At 53.5% G+C, this 19,463-nt stretch overlaps 1 protein-coding gene across 1 annotated transcript; it reads right to left on the bottom strand.

Moving 5' to 3' along the window:
- Window positions 1-6,915: 6,915 nt before the first annotated feature.
- MNX1 (motor neuron and pancreas homeobox 1) lies at window positions 6,916-10,512 on the bottom strand. The gene is made up of 3 exons (XM_038128518.1): window positions 9,909-10,512; window positions 7,761-7,921; window positions 6,916-7,668 (listed from the first exon to the last, which is right to left on the bottom strand). The coding sequence occupies exons 1-3, from the start codon at window positions 10,510-10,512 to the stop codon at window positions 7,336-7,338; spliced, it is 1,098 nt and encodes a 365-aa protein (XP_037984446.1). The 3' UTR covers window positions 6,916-7,335.
- Window positions 10,513-19,463: the final 8,951 nt, after the last annotated feature.

Below are 19,463 nucleotides of genomic sequence, written 5' to 3' on the forward strand. Positions count from 1 at the left end.
CTTAAAACTTGTGTCCTAGGACAAAACTGTTAACACACCAAAACCAGCTCACCTTGTGTGAATTGAGTGGAATTCATTTCAAAGTGAATTAAAAATGACTGAGTAATGGAACTAGAATGAGAGGTACAGAGCAAAATTAAAGCAGAGACCATTTTTGAATTGTTCCTTAATAGTCTTTTATCAGTTACAGTGAAATGGTTGTTTCATTTTCATAAGTGAAAGATTTCCAAGCATTACACATTTTTTCATTAAAAACTCCATTATGGACCTTTTATGGTTCAGATGATAAGAGTACTCTCAAATCTCTCCTGGGTGCACAGGCCCTCGTGGCTCTGGTGTGGAATAGCAGGGAATATTGTTGGAGGCACTGAAGTTCACTGGAGAGCAGCCATTGGTTACAGCCAGGGGACAGAACAGTATGTTTTTCTAATATAGAGACAATAACCCAGGATATGCTTGGTGTCACCTTGAGGAAAAATAAGTCACCTTGATTGCATTTTCTAGGCTTGCATCTTCAAAAAATTATCTTTCCTCCTCAGCCAAAGCCTTAGATTCTGAATAGATTTTTTTTTCCTTACTCTGTAGTTCAAATCACCCTTAAAATATTGGCTAGATGGTATTTACTTTCCAAATTTCCCTACCGAAACGGTTTGAAACTGTGTGTAGGTCCCTTGGGGATATTTATTATGCCAGGGATTATGCAGGTACTGTGTGTCAGGGATGAGGAAAGGCAGGGACAGCACCTGAGAATCCTGAATTGTTCCTGTGATGATAAAAGCTGTGGAGGGAGGCTCTAGGGAGCTCTTCACCAGCACTTCAGAGCTTGAGCAGAAGGCAATAGATCAACTCAAAAGCTGCTGTGGGTTTTGAATCAGTTCAAATCTCTTATCTCTGGTCTGAAACCTGGTGTGAGAATCAGATCTGGAGAGACCCTAGACCCATCCATGCTTCTGGGCTGCCTGGTTCTTGGGAAGCCTTACGCTGGGGTTGTGAGTTTAAGGAGCCATCAGACTGCTAAGAACTGGAGAAGCAAACCTTTGCTCCTGGCCAGGTTTTTGACACCCTCACTGTCTGAAGCTGAGGAACACTTTCCCTGAAATGGCCTCTTCCAGGGAGGAGCCAGGGCTACCCGGGGCTGACACGGAGCTGTCAGAGGCACAGGAGTAGCAGGTTTTGCAGAAGAGCACATTTATGACTTTTCAACATTATCCCTTTTTCATCTGCTACCAAAATCTACCCTCGTACCTGTAGATGTAATTATCAGTCCTGGAGATGAAGATTTGGAGGAATAAAAGACTGGAGGTTCAGGTATCCTGCCATCCATAGCTGATAAAAGAGATTTCTTCCTCCCACCCCAAAGCCAGAGGAACCCATGAGGTTCTGGGTAACTGCAAGAGTGGCACATTTCAGAGGCACAGACAGGGCATCAGACCTCTGCTGAAACCTCCACCATGGCTTTCCATCACCTGGAACCTGTGTTACACTGAGTGGAATCTGAGCACAGGCTGAAGAGGGAAAATGTGGATAAAATTCACAGGTTTTATTACAGCAAGCCACACACTTAAGATAGCTGTTATTCCATGTCCTCCACTGTCATTTATTGAGGTTTCCAAGACACAAGAATAGGCAAAACAAGGTGTGAAGACCAGCCATTTCCTGAGGTGGAGGCTCAAGAAAGGTGAAGTAGCTTGCACACATTGTCCAAGCAAGTCACCTGCAGAACAGAGCTGAGTGCCCTGATGCTCTGAGCAGGAGTGTAGGGGCAGCAGATGACTGCCTCACATCACCCAAATCTGCTTCTCCCAGCACCCCCAGCTCACCCTCACAATACCGCGTGAAACACTATTAAACAGCTGGAAAATCCTCAGGCTGTGCTGAACTAGGCCCTTCAGAAAAGCCAGGGAGGAATGAAGAGAGAGAAGAGATCCCTGAAGGAGGGTGAGAGCTGCAGCAGGAGCTGGGAGGGGAGAAGGAGACAGCACAGACAGCAGGAACCACTGGCTGATGCTGCTGAAGTGTCATCTTAATTACCCCTGGCAAAAGAACAGTGATTAACATCGATGACTGTGGACAACCTTTATGTAATTACTCATTAACATTTCTAAAATTGCACCTAGCTGCTACAGCAATACATGCTTTATAGATCTATCATTTCGAAGTCCAGAAAGAATCATTAGATGGTCTAGGCAGGCCCCAGCACTCTGCCAGCCACTATTACACTGCAGAAATCAGCCCCAGAGGCAGCTCAGCAGCTTCTGCTTGGCTTCCACATCCTTTCCAGAAAGGCCATCCAGGGATACCAAGCAATGGACAATCTGCCCCATCCCTTGAGGTGTTCTAAATTGAGATCACTCCCCTGCCCCAGCCTTATATCAAAATCCATGTTGGCTGCTATATTATTATTATTATTATTATTATTATTATTATTATTATTATTATTATTATTATTATTAATGGATATGGTACCCACAGCCAAGCAGGGCTGGATGGGGACAGGAATTCTCTGTCCCCATCTCCTCTGTGCGGGAAGAGAAGAGAGAGCTGAATCAGGAACTTCTGCATTGTTCATCCATGCTCCCTCTTCAGACAGGAGTCCCACCTGCCAAAGGGTGCCATTGGCCAAGAACATTAACAGAAGTCCTGTGAATAATAATTTAAAACAGTGGATTAATTGGAGGAAATTGTGATCTGCTTGCAAATATCCTGCAGGTAGTAAAATGGAGCTAAGGCTTGCAGCTACAAAATCCATTGCAAGCCACTGCCTCTGCTGAGTTGTACTACAGGAAAACATTGTTGTTCTTTAATCATTTTGGAGACCAGTCCCAGTTAGACTAATTCAGCAAAATGCAGGGGTTTTTCCAAAAGGAAACAGAAAACCAAATCTTATAGTAGATTGTGATCAGAGAAAAACCACTCTGATTTCCTTCACGTTGCAGATGATCCCATTTCCATACAGGCACTTCCATTTCCACCTAGGACTCAGTTAAATTAAAGTTCTTCTGTTCTCAGAGTAGGGAGAAGATGGTAAATACCTCCTGGTTCTACTGCCCTCGTAGAAAACTGTTTGGAAGAGACATTACACAACCCTCGAGGCAAGAAAAATGAAGCAAAAAGTCCCAGAAAAGACAAAACCTCTTCTTAATATGGAACACGTCTTCTTAATGTGAAACAACCTCCATCCACTGTTGCTGTGATTCTGATTGCATGAGTATTATTGGTGAAAAATAAAAAATCTGTGTCACAGTTGCTGAGTAATTCCCAGAGTCATGTGCAGTTGGCGTTTACCTCTGGCCAGACCTGACCTGACCATTTTTGGGGAGCAGAAAAGATTGTAATCTGGTCACTACACAACACCCAGGGGAGCTTGGGAGCTTCATCCCTTCCACTATTTGTCCTGTGTGCTGTTCTGGGATTCAAACAGCCGACCGAGGAGCTCCCTGCACCACAGGAGCGATGCACGGCTCAGGAATTAACAAATTCTGTTCTGCTTTCACAGCTGAAGCCCGGTGTGGTTATCTCGGCACCCACAGCGCTCAAGGGGAAATTTGGGGAAGAAAGAAAGGCATTACGATAAGAACCACTGTCCTGGGGCATCTCTGGTGTCACCTGGAAAGCCTTGTTGTAGCTCCCCGGCAGAGGAATCGGAGCTGGGACAGGAACCAGGCTGGAAGGATCCAGGGGAGCAGCAGGCACACGGTGCCAGCCCTCCCAGCTTGTCCAGCCCCGCAGGCACCAAGGGAGGGAGTGTGAGAGGAGGACACAGAACCGCTAGAGAGCCAGAGAAATCACCGGGAAATAGAACATTCATGTCTTTGTTTCGGATGGACGTGATAGTTTGGACTCCCGAAATAATCAATAGTCTTTCTGCTAGCGGAGTATTTCATTCGCAGCAGTTTCGCGGAGAGTTTGAGGGAGATTATATATTTATGGTTTCCCATTTGAAAGACTTTTAGCAGGTTTACCTCGAACATATGGATCCTGTTTCGGTTCTTTTGTTTTAGCACTTAATGCTTGTGAAATTGCCAGTTAATGACATCCATGCCTAAACCACGTCGCTTTTTAAAGTAAAATGTCTACCAAAGGTCCGTGTTCATACTTACCACTTCTCAAGTACAGCAATGAAAATTTTAAGAGGTTTGTTACCTACTGCGTCTGGGGAAGGAACCGACCGAATAGTGAAATTACAAACAGGAGTTTGGATTAAAGCCCTGCCTGTGCTGGGTCTTGAGGCAACGCAACCCCACCCACAGCAGCGGGGCACCCGGGGGTGCTGGGGATGCTCTGGAAAGGGGTGCAGGGGGGTCGGTGTGGGGGAGGCAGGCGGGGAGCATGCGGCTCCTGGGGGTGTGGGGGAGGCAGGCGGGGAGCATGCGGCTCCTGGGGCAGAGTGAGGGTGCCGGGGGATGAGGCCGGGTGCGGGGACACCCCGGAGCTGCTGCGGGGACACCCTGCTGCGGGCTCAGCCAGAGATCGAGTCCGCTCCGCCCCAGCCGCTGCCTGGGCTGGCTTGTGTCTGATAATGGGGCCCCTTCGATGCCTCCCGGCTGGGCCCCCCCGGCAGAGCCGTCCCCGCCCGGGGCGCTCCGGGAGCGGGCGCGGAGCCTCCCCGGGCCGGGCGCTCCGGGAGCGCGGAGCTCGGGGCGTGTCGTGCGCGTTACCGGCCCCGCTAATCACCCCGAGCCTTTGATTGCCCTGCACGTGGGGACGAGCCTCCGCACTTCAAAAGAGCGTGGGAAATCCTGATTAAAAGGCTTTTCTCCCCCGTTGGGACCGACACCTTCTTTGAAGCCCTTCCAAGCGACAATGCAAACGCACCCAGCGCCAAAGGACCGTATCTATATTTTAAGTGACTTTAATTTCTCTTTCCCCCTCTTGTTCTCTCTCCCCCTCCTCTCCTTTCAGTTTTGGAAACACCTGGTAAGTTGTAAAATGATTTACGAAGTGAAAGTGTTAAATGAGGCCACCAGCTGTAAGACTGACAGAGCTTTATGAGTTTTATTAGGTGCCCTATTATGGAAAATAAACTTTAATCCGTCCATAAAAACAGAATCTGAAAAACATATTTGCCCTTTTAGTCTGGAACACTGAAGGTATTCTTGTGAGACGCTGCGCTTTAAAGAGATTAATTTTATTGAGACAGACACAATACACCGGTAGGACTTTGATACCGGCTCCGTGAATAGCTGCCTGTACCCGCAAGGCTGGTTTTCCTGGGGCTGAGGCGAGTTTGGACACACACCTCTTGGGCATACAGGATATTTCTGGCCCGGTGGGGCACGCCTGCCAGCTTAATTAATGGGTGTTTAATTGGAAATTAATGACTGAGGGAGGATCTTTATTGTTTCGTGGGGGTGTGATCTCAGGTAGCATTATTAATATTATTATTATTATTATTATTGTTGTTGTTGTTGTTGTTGTTTTGTTATTGGTGTTGTTATAAAAACTATGCACTGTATTTCATTTATTGTGGGGTTTTTGAGATAATAAGGTGTCGTCCGGACTGATACGGTTAAGGCGTTTTAAGGTATAAGCGAGAGGTAAATCCTGCTGACGGTGACTCGGACGTGTCGCCCGGATTAGGGCGGAGGAGCCACCGCGGCCCTGCGCGGGTCTTGCGCGCTCCTGCCCGGCCGCTCACCCGTGAAGATGCAGCCTCAGCAGCGGCGTGAAAAACCACGGAGATACTAAAATCTTTCCTATGGCCTTGAAGTCTCCACAGCCTGTGACCAAAAGAAAATCGTTCACAAATTTAAATCAGAGCCTCCAACGCGATCGTTTCCGCGCAAGGGGTTAGGCATCGATCAAGCCCAAATCGAGATTATCCCGATCAAGTCTTTTGACACATGGGATCTGTTCAGATTTTTGATATATCGTGATTTTTGGCGTGTCGCCCCGGGGCACGGGGTTTGCGGGGCCCGCCAGCTGATTATGCCTGGATGCCACCTGCAGCCAAGCCACCTGAAGCTCTCCGTGAGGGATAACACTTTTCCTTCCTGAATCTCATCCCATAATTTCCTGCATCCGCCAGCCTGTGTTTCCCTGGGCAGATTTTTACAGATGCCGTTAGGAGGGGTCACGCTGTGGCCTCGCAGGACAGGTTAACGCGATTTTGTAGAAAAATATCTTCATTAAAATTATTAATATTTTTATTTTTAAAGTGCACGGGAGTGGAAAAGCTCTGTGTTTCTGAGCTCCTCATTCTCATCCTCCGGGGCTAGGAGGGGGAGCGGTGCCCCACGAGCGGTGGGATGCAGGATCCGCGTCCTTCCGCCCCCCTGCGCGGGAGCGGAGCGGAGCCGCCCCGTAATTCATTCACGGGGATGAATTGCCAGACGTGGCCCTGAGCTGGTGGGGATGAGCCAGTGATTATATTTAAATTCGCTATAATTGATTTGGGGAAGAGCCGCGGTGACAGGGATTAATTGATCTGCAAATTTATTGGCGAGATAAATGGCGCAGTTCTCGAAACCTCCGCGCTCCAGCGCCGGCGGGGCGGGGAGCCCGCGGGCCCGGCCTCGGGACCGGGGAGGGCGCGGGAGCGCCTCGCTCCTTTGGACGTCGAGCCGCCCCAGGAAAGCGACGCTGCTCTCTCCTTTCCTAGGCCCCATTCCTTTGGAAGGAGGTGCCTCCGCCAGTCCTCGAGCTCCCAAAAGCATCGCACGGCCAGGAGCGCCGCCGCCGCCCCGAAAGCGCTGTCGCCGAGGGCAGCTCACCCCTGCACTCTCCCCTCGAGAATATCCTTTCAGTATCAGACACGGCAGTTGTGGCACCGGGCTAAATTCGGGTTAGGAAGCGGTTCCCGGCTCCTTCCCGAGCGCTTCGGCCCCTCCCAAAGCACCGGGATGCCCCGACCCGGGAGCATCCTCCCCTCACACAGCGCTCGTACACCTCCAGTAAAAAACGCCGTTTATTTTTCCCCCCCCATCGCACGGCTGGGAGGACCTGGGGAATAACTTAGCATGCATAAGTAGAAGCAATTTTTTTTTTTATAAATATGATATACAAAAATAAAGACAGTATTGAGATTTCCAGCAGTTTTAACGTTCATGACATAAACAGATTTCCCGATATATAGTAAGAACAAAACATTTCCAATACTCAGCGAAAGGAACGCGCTTCCAGGGGGCAGGGGTGGGGGATGAGGGAGCTCAAGTTTTGTCTGGTTTTCAGTCAATAATAACACTGTATTCACGATAAATCCTCTTCCCCGCCCGGCATGCGGAGGATCCTCTTCTCCATCCCTCTCCAAGCAGGGAGAAATCAGAACAAGTGGGGAGCGGGACCGGTGCCAACCAGGAGCGGTGGGACGGCTGGAGGAGCTGGACCCGCGGGGGCTCACTGGGGCTGCGCCGGGGCTCCCTGCCGGCCCCGGGGCTGCGTGTCCTCCTCGTCCGCCTCGGAACAGTCAGAGGAGTGGTACGGACAGCATCTCCCGGCCGCCGCCGCCTCCTCTTCCTCCTCCTCGTCTTCCTCGTCCTCAGGTTCGCTGTCGGGCAGCTCCCGCATCCTCCTGCCGGCGCTTTTCTCGGGGGCGGGCAGCAGCAGGTCCTCATCCCCCTTGTCCTCGCCGCCGCCTCCCTTCGGCTTCTCGGCCTCCTGCGCCGCCTGCTCCTTCGCCTTCTTGCTGCGCTTCCACTTCATGCGCCGGTTCTGGAACCAGATCTTCACCTGGGCGAGACGGGACACAAACACATCCCCTCATCCACCGCCCGCCGGGGCAGCCACGCCCGGCCAGCCCTCGCGGGGCCGGGGACACTCACCTGTGTCTCGGTCAGCATCAGCGACGTGGCCACCTCGAAGCGCTTGGGCCGGGAGAGGTACTTGTTGAGCTTGAACTGGTGCTCCAGCTCCAGCAGCTGCTGGCTGGTGAAGGCCGTGCGGGGTCGGCGGCACTTCCCCAGCAGGTTGGACTGCGCCTGGGCTGGGAAAAGAGAAGGGGAAGCGCGGAGGTGAGCGCGGAGCCGCCCTGCCGCGGCCGCGCATCCCCCGGGAGGCAGGAAAGGCTCTGCGTGTGAGACTGAGCGAGGCTGGACCATCCTCCACCGGCGGGGATCGCCTCCAGCCTCCCTGCCTCCGGGGCTTCTCGGCTTCCGCCGTGTCAGGGGATCGCCCACAGGGACCAAAAAAAAAAAAAAAAAAAAAAAGGAATTAAATTTAATCTTTCAAATAAAGGAAAATATGTCTCTTGATTTCCCAAGAGCCCAACAAACGCGAGACAATAAACCGAAGGCAGGGATCGCGGCGAAGGGGCACGGGGCTCTCCGGGGAGCGGCAATTTGCTCCATTTAATGTTTTAGTTAAACCTGCCGCACTCCCTGCCCGCCCATACCCGTTTAATTAGCGGGATTGCAGGCCGGAACCAGGACCGGGACCGAGACTGGGGCCCGCTCCGCGCCCGTCACCGGCTGCCCCTCGGAGCGGAGCGTAAATCATCAGCGAGGAATAAAAACTGTACTGGAAACGGGTAGGGAGAAAAAAAAAAAAAAAAAAAAAAAAAAAAAAAAAAAAAAAAAAAGAAGCGTGTTTTCCTCATTAAAAAATAACTAAAACTAAGGATTTATTGGAGAGGGGGGAAAATACCAAAACAATAAAAAAAAAATCAGCCACAAGGAAGCGGGAACTGAGCCTCTGTGAAGGCCCCGACACCCCCAGGCATGCGACCCGGCAGCGCTACTGCCCATTTCTCAAATTATTTAGATACTTTGGCTTATTAGGTTTAGAAAAATAAAAGAAATCTGGGAAAGGACTGCTTCTGCTCCACGGCCGGAGACAGCTCGCTAAAGCGGCAGAAAGAACAGGACAGTGTCCGCTCCCGGCCGCAGCGCCCGGGAGATTTTCTCACCGCGGTGCGATTTTCCGAGACTCGTTTTGCTTGGTTATTTATTCCCCTCTGCCCCTTGTTTGAGAGGCAGGACTCTAACAGCTTTCCTAATTATTTTTTCTTCTTGAATGTTCCAGTCTAAACAATCCCAATCCGAGAGAAAACAATGGACTTTTTTGTCTGCGAATGTGTGTGCCGAGGAGGAGAAGGGGGAGAAAAAAAAAATCGCAATTCTTTTCCTGGCATGATTTTCGTAAAACTACACCTCCGGTATTGTTAAACCGGCCATTCCCACCGAGAGCTCACACCTCCGAAAATGATCTTTGCTTAAACCAGATGCAAGTTCCCCATCGCCGCGAGGCCTAGAGCTCGGCACGGTGCTTTGCCGGGACTCCGGGGCTGCCTGCTTCCATCCAGCACTCCCAGCCTTTCCTGGGCCCAGACCTAAACCCTTTCGACTGCACTTCTTTCCTATTCGTTATCTCCAGGGAACGCAGAACCCCAAGTTTTTGGCCGACCCCAGATCCTCCCAACATCCCTTTGCCTAGGAGGCCTGACATCATCATTATTATTATACGTCCATTTCCGATAAAGGAGAAATACAATTAAGAACGGTGAGTGAGTGATGCGACCTGCCACCTCGCTTTTGGGGAGTTACATTGAGACTGGGGTTTTAGGGACACCATAAGGACTCCTGCCCCTGCCCTGGCCTCTGACCAACTCCCACCTCCCCTCCCCGGCGGCTTCTACCCTCCGGGAACGGCGGCAAAGGGCATTTGCAAAGGCAGGGAGCAATTCGTCACCTTCCCGTTTAACCTACCATGAGAGGCCGGGCTGTCCTCAAGGGCAGGGAATGGCGATGTGACCGCACACCCCCGTTCCCCATTGCGGAGCGCTATTTCTTTATTCTAACATAAATTTGGCAAAAATTAAAAGCGTCTCTTCCAGTTCAAGCCTGCAGCTTGTTCAGGCGGGGACAGGAGGGGGCTTCTACCCTCTCGGGAGGAGGCAGCTGCCGGTAGGGCCGCGCAGCGGGACAGGGGGCGGAGGGGACGCGGCCGCGGTGCGGAGGGAGGCAGATACTCACAGTTGAAGTCGGGCATCTTGGGCAGGATCATGCCCGCGGTGGAGGCCCGCAGCCACTGGTCCAGCTGGAAGGTGCCGGCGCTGAGCTTGATGGGGTCGGCGGCGGGGTGCGAGGGGTGCGCTCCCTGCACCTGCGAGTAGGGGTAGGAGAGCGCGGGGTGCTGCCCGCCCAGCGCCGAGTACCCGTACACCGGGTGCCCGTAGAGGGCCGCCTGCGCCGGCATGCCCGGCCCGCCGGGCGCCGCGGGGTGCAGTCCCAGGGCCATGCCGGCCGCCGAGGCGTGGTGGTGCGGGTGCGAGCCCGAGCCCGCCCCGGGCAGGAAGCCGGGCTTGGGGACCAGGGCGCAGTGGGCGGCCAGGAGGCGCGGCGGAGAGGGGCTGTCGGTGCGCAGGCAGTCGGCGGGACCGCTGGAGGGGTGCTCGGAGGAGGATGAAGAGGACGAGGAAGAGGAGGACGAGGACGGAGGGCTGCCGCTCCCGCTGCTGCTACTGCCGCTGCCTCCCAGCGAGGTGACCAGGGCCAGCGGCGCGCTCTGCCCCGCCGCCGCCTTGGGGGGGTCGACAGCCAGCAGCGCGTCGATGCGGAAATTTTTGGATTTTTCCATGGGAGCGCCGGCGGGAGGCGGCTGGGGACCGCGCGGCTGCCCCGGGCCGGCCGCGTCTCCCGGCGGCGGCGGGCGGCAGTGCGGCCGCGCTCCGCGGCGCGCCCCTTCAAGGGCCGCAGGCGGCTCCCATTGGCCCCGCGCCGCTGCGGCCTCGCTCGCCATTGGCTGCGCCGCCCACCCGTCACCGCCGAGAGCCCGCCCCCTCCGCGCGCCCCGCGCTGCGGGCGGCGGCACCGGGGACAGCCCGGGACAGCCGGGGGGGGACACCCGAGGGGGACAGCCCGGGACAGCCATGGGGGACACCCGAGGGGGACAGCCCGGGACACCCGAGGGGAACCGGCTGCTCCCCGCGGAGACAACCCTCCCAGCCCCGGCAGTGTGCGGCTCTCCGCCGGCCGCGCTGGCTCCGCCGTGTGCCCAATGACAGTTTTCCACCATTCCCGCACCCGGTAAATATTTGCCGTAAACGCGCCGCCGGCCTGTTTTTAACGAGTCGGAAAGAATAAACACCTGCGGGTCAGGGAGTCACCCTGCCACCAAATCCCGGGTCTGTCAACAGCCTTATTACACCTGCTTATCTAAGGCAAACAGCCTCGGACAGAAAAGGGAAAGAGCGGGGCGAGGGGGTCTCTCCTTACCAGGGTCCCGCTTCCCCGGGGGGGCCCCGGCCGTGTGAGCGAAAGGTCAGGCTACGGCACGAAGCGCTACCAAGACAAACAGTTCTCCTTTGAAAAGTTCTCCCCCGCGGAGAAGGGTCTCGGCTGCGGGCTCCATCGCCGTGAGTCCCCCGGGAGGGGCCGCTCCGCACCCGGGGGGCGGCGGGACTGTGCCCTAGGGGCGGCCGGGACCACCAGAACAAGGTGCGCTCGCTGTCCCTGCTGGCCCCTGCCCCTGATGTGGGAAAAGTAAAAACAACGAAGAGGGGGAGAGAAAAAGGGAAAAGAGAGGGAGAAAGGGAAAAAAATGGAGAAGAGAAATGTAGTCCAACACAACCAGCAAAATATCTGACAACTTTGCCCCTGTCTCCTCGACACTACTCCGTGGGAGGCAGGCCCGGAGCACATCTGCGGGGTGTGCACACGTACAGACAACGAACCCTTTGCTCAGCGCCCTCGTGTTCCCCTTTTGCCCTGCACTTTCCCCCTCCTTGAGCTCACTAGAGCCTCCGGACACACTCGCACGACAGACACACAGACACAAGCAGGACGGACGTGCGGACACCAATTGCAGCAGGCTCACGGGCACACCCGTGCATAGGCCTGGCACGATGCACACGCGTGGCACGGCAGAGGCACACGCACAGCACCCGCACACGGGCCCCGGGGAGCAGATGCTCCCGAACAGCCGCTGCAGCCCGGGAAAGCCCAACACGCACCGAGCACAGCCGCACACGCCGCGGGGACTGGGGTCGAACCTCGCAAAAGAGCCCAGCGCCCCCTCTCCCTGGGATGAAGAGGGGGACACCGAGTCGCAGGATGGTTTTAATGAGCCGCCGCGGTTTTGCCCGGGCACCGCGGGACTGAGGAGGCCCCAGAGAATGGATCTGGGGTCGTGGCCGTCGCCCCTGGCATCCCAGGGCCGTCGCCCCCTGGCCCCACGTTTCTCACTGACCGTCACTTTGTGCCCCACGCCCGGGCAGTCCCAGAGCGGACCTTGTCCCTGTGACAGAGTCCGGAGGAAGAGGAGGGTGGTGGACCCGCACCCGCCTCCTTCCCTGAGCCCCGGCCCCGGCAGGGATGAGGGCCACCCCCCTCCAGTGCGCGCTGTCCCGCCCGCTGGACGCGGGGACGCGGCTGTCCCCGGCCGGGCGCCCCGGGCGGAGCCGGTGCCGGTCCCCGATGCCCGGGTCGGCCGCGCCGGGGCTGCGCGGGCCCGCGGCGGCTGCGGATTGTCCCGCACGCAGGGACACTGCTCTGGGCACAGCGCGCGGCCCCTTCTCGGGGCAGTTTTGGGGACGAGGGACCGAGCTGCAGGAGAAGCCATCCGCTGTCAGCAGGGAGCCGTGGGTGCAGGGCTGCGCTCGGGACACCCGTGGGGACGCGTGCCCGCGGCCGGAGGGATGCGCGGCCGGCAGCGGCCGGCGCTGGAGGGTGGGCGGTGCCGTGAACGCTTCTCCGGGTGGCGATGGGGCAGAAGAAGCGGCCGGCTGGTGGGAAACGAGGACCGGGGTCGCATGGTCCCCCGACCCCGGTCCATCACTGCCCCGGGGGCGGCTCAGACCGGTCGCCCCGTCTGGACTCCTTCGGCCTGGGTGTCTCATCTTTTGGCTGACGGATATCTGGCGCTTGGAGAGGGATTTCGATTTTCAGACTTTTTTTTTTTTGAGTACAATTTTTTAAACTTCCTTTCCTTTCCTTTCCTTTCCTTTCCTTTCCTTTCCTTTCCTTTCGTAATTTTTAAAGCCTTTTTTTTTTCCTTCCCCCGCACCGTTCCGTTCCGTGTGTTTGTCCCCACAGGTGCCGCAGGGCATCCGGGCCTGCTGAACTCCCCGCGGCTCCCGCACCTGTGTTGATCCAGTATATTGCCCGGGAGCCAACAATGCGCGGTTATCTCGGCGGAGATAGCGCAAGGAGCGCGCTCCCCCGACACCTCCGGGTGGTCCCTTTCAGCAGAGCCCCCGCTGCCCGGCCGTGGGCAAACAGATGCCTATCTCGCCTTTTGAAAAGCCGGGGCGGTGCACGCAGGGGGCGGCGTGGGGCTCTGGGGTAAATCCCGGTGGGAACAGCGGAGCGCCCGGAGCCCTGCGACGGGGGTGTCTCTCATTTTTCCCAATCGACTCCCCCGATACCCCCAAAGCCGCTACAAACCGCAGGCGCGGGCCAGCGTTATTGCCAAAAACACATATTACGCTGCGACATTCTGTAAATGAGATAATGATACATAAACCTCCCTGATAAATGTGACATCCTCGGGATGTCTCCTCTAAATTAGCCGCTTGCATTGACTGCTAATAATGGTGAGTTTATGAAAGCAATTTCAGTGCAAAAAGCACAGGGTCTTCTCGGTCTAATCAGCTGCCTCTCCTAATGGATGAGGGGGTCAGGCGGAGAATTATTGACACTCTGCTGCCCTTAACCTGTTTCCCAATAAAGCTGATTAGTTTTTGTCAATTCATCAGCTAACCACTCTCGCCGGGACTGCATCAAAGCCTTATTTGCTCAGGGGAAATCAACAAGTCACAGATCAGATCCATTACGGAGCGGCCCCGGCTGCCGGCGGCTCCCGCGCCGGGGCCGCTCCTGGGCCGGGGGCTGCCCCGGGCCGCTCTGCCTCCGGGTGCTTGGGCTGCGACCAGCACCCTCAGGCGCTTGGAAAATGCCTCTGCCTTATCAAACTTTTTCCTTTCGTCCGGCAAGGAAGTTGGGGTTGCCCGGAGGGCTCCGGTCAGGTCCCAAAGGCGGCTGGGTCTCCAACAGCGCCTCGCTGCTCCTGGGGGCTCGGGGGGCGACAGCCTCCGCCCGTCCCTCCTGAGGAAAGGGCATTTCATGCACTCCAAGATCTCCGAGCTGCAGAGAGGGGCCGGTCTGCCAGAACCCTGCCTTCACCTCAGACCCCACACCTGGACAAAAAGCTCGCCATGCCTTAGGAGACCGGGATACTTTTTCTAGATATTTTTTGGTTGTTTTCTTTTTTTTTTCTGCCCTACAAGCCATTTTCTAAAGTTTTGCCTGGATTGCTTTAGACTTGCTCTTCAGATAATGTGAAACAACAATTTAAAATTTATTCCTGCTACCGCTGCAATTCTCCAATCGGTCGCGGTTTGTCTGGAATAACGGACGCTGGACAGTTTTTGTTCATCCACAGGAAAACAACAAAAAGCCCACCCAGAGTGCGCTGCCCCTTTAAGCCCGACCGACAGCCTCTCAGTCCACCCCCCTTCAATTTAATTTCATTAAAACAGAGCATGAATATTTCTATTAAACCTAAAATGAAATATGAAGCCATTTAGACTCTGCCTGCACCAATCACCCAGATTTATGACTTTTATTCATCACATCAAGAGCTGGGAAAAATGAATTTTCTTCACCCAGGAAGGAAATAAAAACCCTGCCTTGGTCATTTCCAGAAAGCTGTTAATTTGCCCGTGTGGTAATTACTTTCACAATTAACTAAAATACAAATCAACCTGACAAATTGGGTTAGTTTATATATTAATTAGCCAGTTTAAATTTATTCATTATAAAAAGACAATTTAAGAGGACCTCGGGTGTCTGTTTTATCGCAATAAATTATTGTTAGGAAATGGGGGCTAATAAAACATCGCCGCATTTGAGGGCACCGCGCGGGGCTTCCGCGGGCCGGGGCGCGGCTCTGCGCGGGGGCGGCGATGGGAGCGGCGGCTCGGGGGAGAGGGAGAGGGGCCGGGGCCGTTCCCCGCCTCCAGCTGCGCTGATTTAACACTCCGTCGATAGGATCATTCGATGCCTTTTAGCTTGTGATCTTTATAAATGTCCCGCTATTAAATTAGAAAATGATTCTCTCCTCGTTTAATTGTATTCTTTCGTTTCTTATTTCCAATTAATTAGTCCTATCGACGTTGCAATATTTTAAGTGACTGGAGTCCGTTTACAGTTTAAAATATATGGGTCAGCGCGTGCAATTTTAGACTAGGCAGAACTATATAATGTGGGTTTTAACTACTCTTCTCTCATACGTCTTGAACATCTGGCTGAATGCATCGCTGGGAAACACCGCGCGTGTTTTCCGCGCTGGGGAGCGGCCGCCCCGCGGTCCCGTCCGCGCTCCGCAGGCGGCCGCGGTGGCTGCGCGCAGCGCGACGCTCTGAAAATCGCTTGCGCCGCTCCCTCTGCCGCCGCTGCGGGCAAACCGGGCTGCTCGGGGGGAAAGCTGCGGGTTTGCTTTGTTTTGCTTTGTTTTCCAGCGCAGTTCCGGGAGCTGCAACACGCCTTTGGGGCTCCCCCTGTCCCCCCTCTCCTCCGGCAGCCCCCGCAGTGCCCGCAGCTCGCGGGATGTGCAGGGACACCTCCCTCCGCTGCTGCTGTCCGTGCAGGAGCCTGGGCTGGGAGCTGCAGAGGGAATTAAATATGTATCAAATGTAAGTAACGGGGTATTAAATGACCAGCCCTCTCCTGGCTGGGGTGACCTGCAGGGCCCTCCCCAAAGCACTGCCCGAGGGGTGGGCTGGGGTGGAGGGGGATGTGTGTCCCTCCTGTGGCAGAAGCAGCTGCGAGGGGCTGGTGCTCTTTCACCTTCTCTGCTCCCCTCTCCTGCGTAGGAAAACCCCCTAAGTGCTGCCCTAAAACACAGGATGGGCAACATGGGTGATCTTAAGTCCTTCCCAGGGTCATCCTACCCCCCTCCCTGAACAGCCACAGACTCTATGCACTCCCACTTCTCCACGAGCTGGTCTGGCTCTGTCCCCATGCTGTGACATTTGAGGGGACTCCACGAGGACATGGGGGCACCTGAATATACACAAGGCCAACAGAGCAGCCCCCCAGGAGCAGGGTGGGTGCAGGGACTGGTCTGCCAGAAACACTGAGCGGGCAGGTGAGCATGGCTGGGCTGTGACAACGTGGGACTGCAGAGGAAACAAAGAAACTCTTTGTTTCCTGCTCTCCTGTCCCCCAGGGGCTCCTCCTTAGTGCACACGGACATGAACATCCCCGGTCTCCTACTGATACATCCCTCAGCTGATGCCTCCTCCCTGGTCCAGCCCATCCCACCCTACCCTGCAGCACCTGAGGGCCACTGTGGGGCTGAGTGTCTCAGACACCTGCACACAGCGACTGGGACATCCCGGGTGGCGCTTCACTGATCTGTGCTTAAACACCGTCACAGAGAAATTGCCTCCCACCCACATCTGGGGTGATTCCAGACCTCTCCATGACAGCTTGGGCAAAGAAGAGCTGTGCACAGAGTCCCTCCTGCAGCAGGCAGAGCTGTACCTTGCTGTCACTCGTGTCACTGCGCTCTCCAAATGGGAACGTGCCAGGGTCCATAGATCTTGGAGGCTGCCTTGAGCTTCCATATTTAGGTGGTTCCCATCTCCATCTCCAGTCCTGCCTCCATGGGACCCTCTCTCAAACGAGGCAAAGCCTCTTGTAATTATTTTAGAGGAATTATTTGGAGAAATATGAGATCCATGTGGATGGAGAGTGGGACACCTGCCACTTCTCCAGGATACACACAAAACCTCTCTTCACCTTCAGGCTGCTCAGCTCTGGGACCATTTGGACATCCAGTGTGCGTGTCAGAGGAACAACATAAATGCCAGGAAGGATAAAAGATGAATCATAAGGGTAGATTAATAATGTGTCAAATACTATTGTTTCCTGGCCAGGGCTCCAAAGGTCCCTCCCATCCACGGTGGGCTCAAAAAAGCACCTAATGTGGTAAAACCTAAACATGAGCTGCTCTCACTACTCATGGTACCAAATGCCATTGCAGTCACATCAATCACAGCCAGTTCCTCCTGCGATTCAGGAGATTGCGATATGTGATTCCATAAGACTCTCATTGTGATTTAGCATTGATTAATGCCCGTTCATAAAATGATATAAAACTTACTTCTCTTCCATTGGAGAGCCCCAAACCGCATCCCAGCCAATAATTCAAAACCTTGTTAATGTAACTGCTAATTTCAGAGGGTGATGGGGATGGTTATGGTGTACATGGGCTCGTGCTGAGGGGTCTGCAGTAGGGGCAGGAAGAGGTTAGAGGAATTATTTCCAAAGCAGAAAATTGCTGTCCAGTTTAAATTATTTTAGGTGTTACATGGTCATTCTGCTATGCCTTCAGATTCACATCAGAGCTCCTGAGGATTTAATCAGCCCTTTGAAATGCCTGCCTCTAAATGTTCAAAAAAATCAAATTATTTTGCTGATAAACTCCACAGTATTTTTACCTGTGGCTTCTTGATTTCTGCACAGCATTTGGCCACCTTCCTCTCCAGTGAACTGGCTGCTCTGAAGGTATTCATAGATAGTTTGCTTTCGCTGTTTTTTCTGGAGGTAGGAGGCTCTCCTTGGCACGGGGCCTAGTACAAAATAGCTCATGCTTTTTATTTCCTTTTCTCTTCTCTTTTTTAAGACACATACCAGGGATTGCGATGTGCATGCGTAATGGTATGTGAGCCAGGAATCATGCTCTTGCAAAAAAAAAAAAAATCAAATTAGTGGAGTGGGGAGCAGACTGAGTGACTAGCAAAATGTTTAGAGAATTAAAAGAAAAAAAGGCTGAAAATTGACATCTGGATGAAAAACAATAGGTAATAGGAAGCTGAACACTTGGTGCTTTCACAGAAATAATTTTAATAGACAATAGAGAGTTCACAGGATTACTTGATGGGAAATATATTGATAATACCATTTTTTTCTTTGCAAAATGTATGCAACGATTGCAGTTTTGGTATAATAATAAATGTAACTTCAAAGAATCATTTGATTCAAACCTCTGCTTTTCTAATGGCATTCAGAATTATTAATATCTGTCTAGCCAGCTAAAGAGGTTTTTAAGAGAGTATGCTGTGTGTTCTGCAATTAGAGTAGCCATCTGCCCTTTATTAAAACTCCATTAACCTTTACATTAAAATACATTTAAAATGCAGACACACTGAGAATATCAGGCACAAATAAAATAGATAAATCTAAGTGGTTTCTTTGCTTAAGTGGCTTATTTGTACAGAACCTGTTAACTTGTTGTGACACCTAAAATTTTCTGGGGACAGATAACAACCTAGAATAAATTTTCCCATGTTAAGGATAGGAAATAATTACAAGGAGGTAATGAAATTAAAAATATCTCTAATGAAACTTTCTAGAACATGATCTTGTTTATACAAGGCTAGAAAATGGTTTGCAGTTCATACTATTAACTTCAGAATAAAACGTTTAATTTTAAGAGCAGAATTAAATTGCTTTGCTTCTGCAGGTGATTGCCGTGCTATTTTTGTGGTAGAATGACTGATGCAAACAAAATGATTGAAAATTTTATGAAAATATGCATATTTATTGTCAGTATAAAACCCAACAGAGCTCATGTAGATGCTGCTGCATTGTTCATCGAGCCTCATACTGGTGAGTCTCTTAGGAGTGAGAACAATGCTGTGTTTTCCCTGTCTGAATTATTATTACCCTTAGCAGAGCTGCTGACTTTGTCTGTAAATAAATATCCCTATTTGTATCCCTTGTCTGTAAATCCCTAAAATTTCCCTAAGACCTGTTTTTACTTGCTTCCGTTTTCACACATTTAATCAGAGAGGACTGAAATCCCCGAATATCTGAAATATCTGCCTGGCATTGTTTTTTAACAAAAATGCCTCAGCCATTTCAAAGACCCAGGTTAAGAAACAATCTCGTTTTTCCAGCCGGTTTAAAGTCTCCCGGTGAGGGTGTTCGCACACTCACTGAGCCCTGATTTACAGCCGCGGCCGGCCGGGATCAGCCCCCTGGCACAGGGCACCCCTCCGGTCACCGATCCCACAAACCCAGCCTTCGGCCGAACCATAAAACTTCCCAAAGCGGCTCCTCCGTGAGCCGCGCATCCTGCCTAGCTGCGTCTCCCAGGGGCTGCGCTCGCTCCTGGTCCGGCTCGGAGCAGGATTCCCCTCCCTGGGGCTGGTTTTTGTGCCTCCCGCGGGCTGCAGGGGTCAGCGAGGGACGGCGGGGACAGCGGGAGCCGGGTCAGGGATGCTGCCGAGCGCTGCGGGGCTGGCAGGGAACTCAGAGCTGCGGGGACACCAGAGACTGGGATGCTGCCGCTGGGGAAAGGAGGGACAGGGCGGTGACAGGCGAGGAGGGACAGGAGGCGTGGCGGGGCAGGGAGAGGCAGCGCCGGCGGAGCTCCGGGCAGAGGGAGAGGTCAGCGATGGTCAGTGGTGGTCAGCGATGGTCAGCGATGGTCAGTGGTGGTCAGTGATGGTCAGTGGTGGTCAGTGATGGTCAGCGGTGGTCAGCGATGGTCAGTGGTGGTCAGTGGTGGTCAGTGAT

Source organism: Motacilla alba, chromosome 2 (genome assembly GCF_015832195.1).
Source record: "Motacilla alba alba isolate MOTALB_02 chromosome 2, Motacilla_alba_V1.0_pri, whole genome shotgun sequence".
In the NCBI taxonomy this organism is placed as follows: Eukaryota; Metazoa; Chordata; class Aves; order Passeriformes; family Motacillidae; genus Motacilla; species Motacilla alba.

Bases quoted from the DNA above. Each gene is read 5' to 3' on its own strand.
- MNX1 (XM_038128518.1), bottom strand. From the start codon at position 10,512: ATGGAAAAATCCAAAAATTTCCGCATCGACGCGCTGCTGGCTGTCGAC. The intron at 7,922-9,908 runs GTGAGTATCTGC...CTCTTTTCCCAG, and splicing joins CAAGATGCCCGACTTCAACT to CCCAGGCGCAGTCCAACCTG. The intron at 7,669-7,760 runs GTGAGTGTCCCC...CGTCTCGCCCAG, and splicing joins TGATGCTGACCGAGACACAG to GTGAAGATCTGGTTCCAGAA.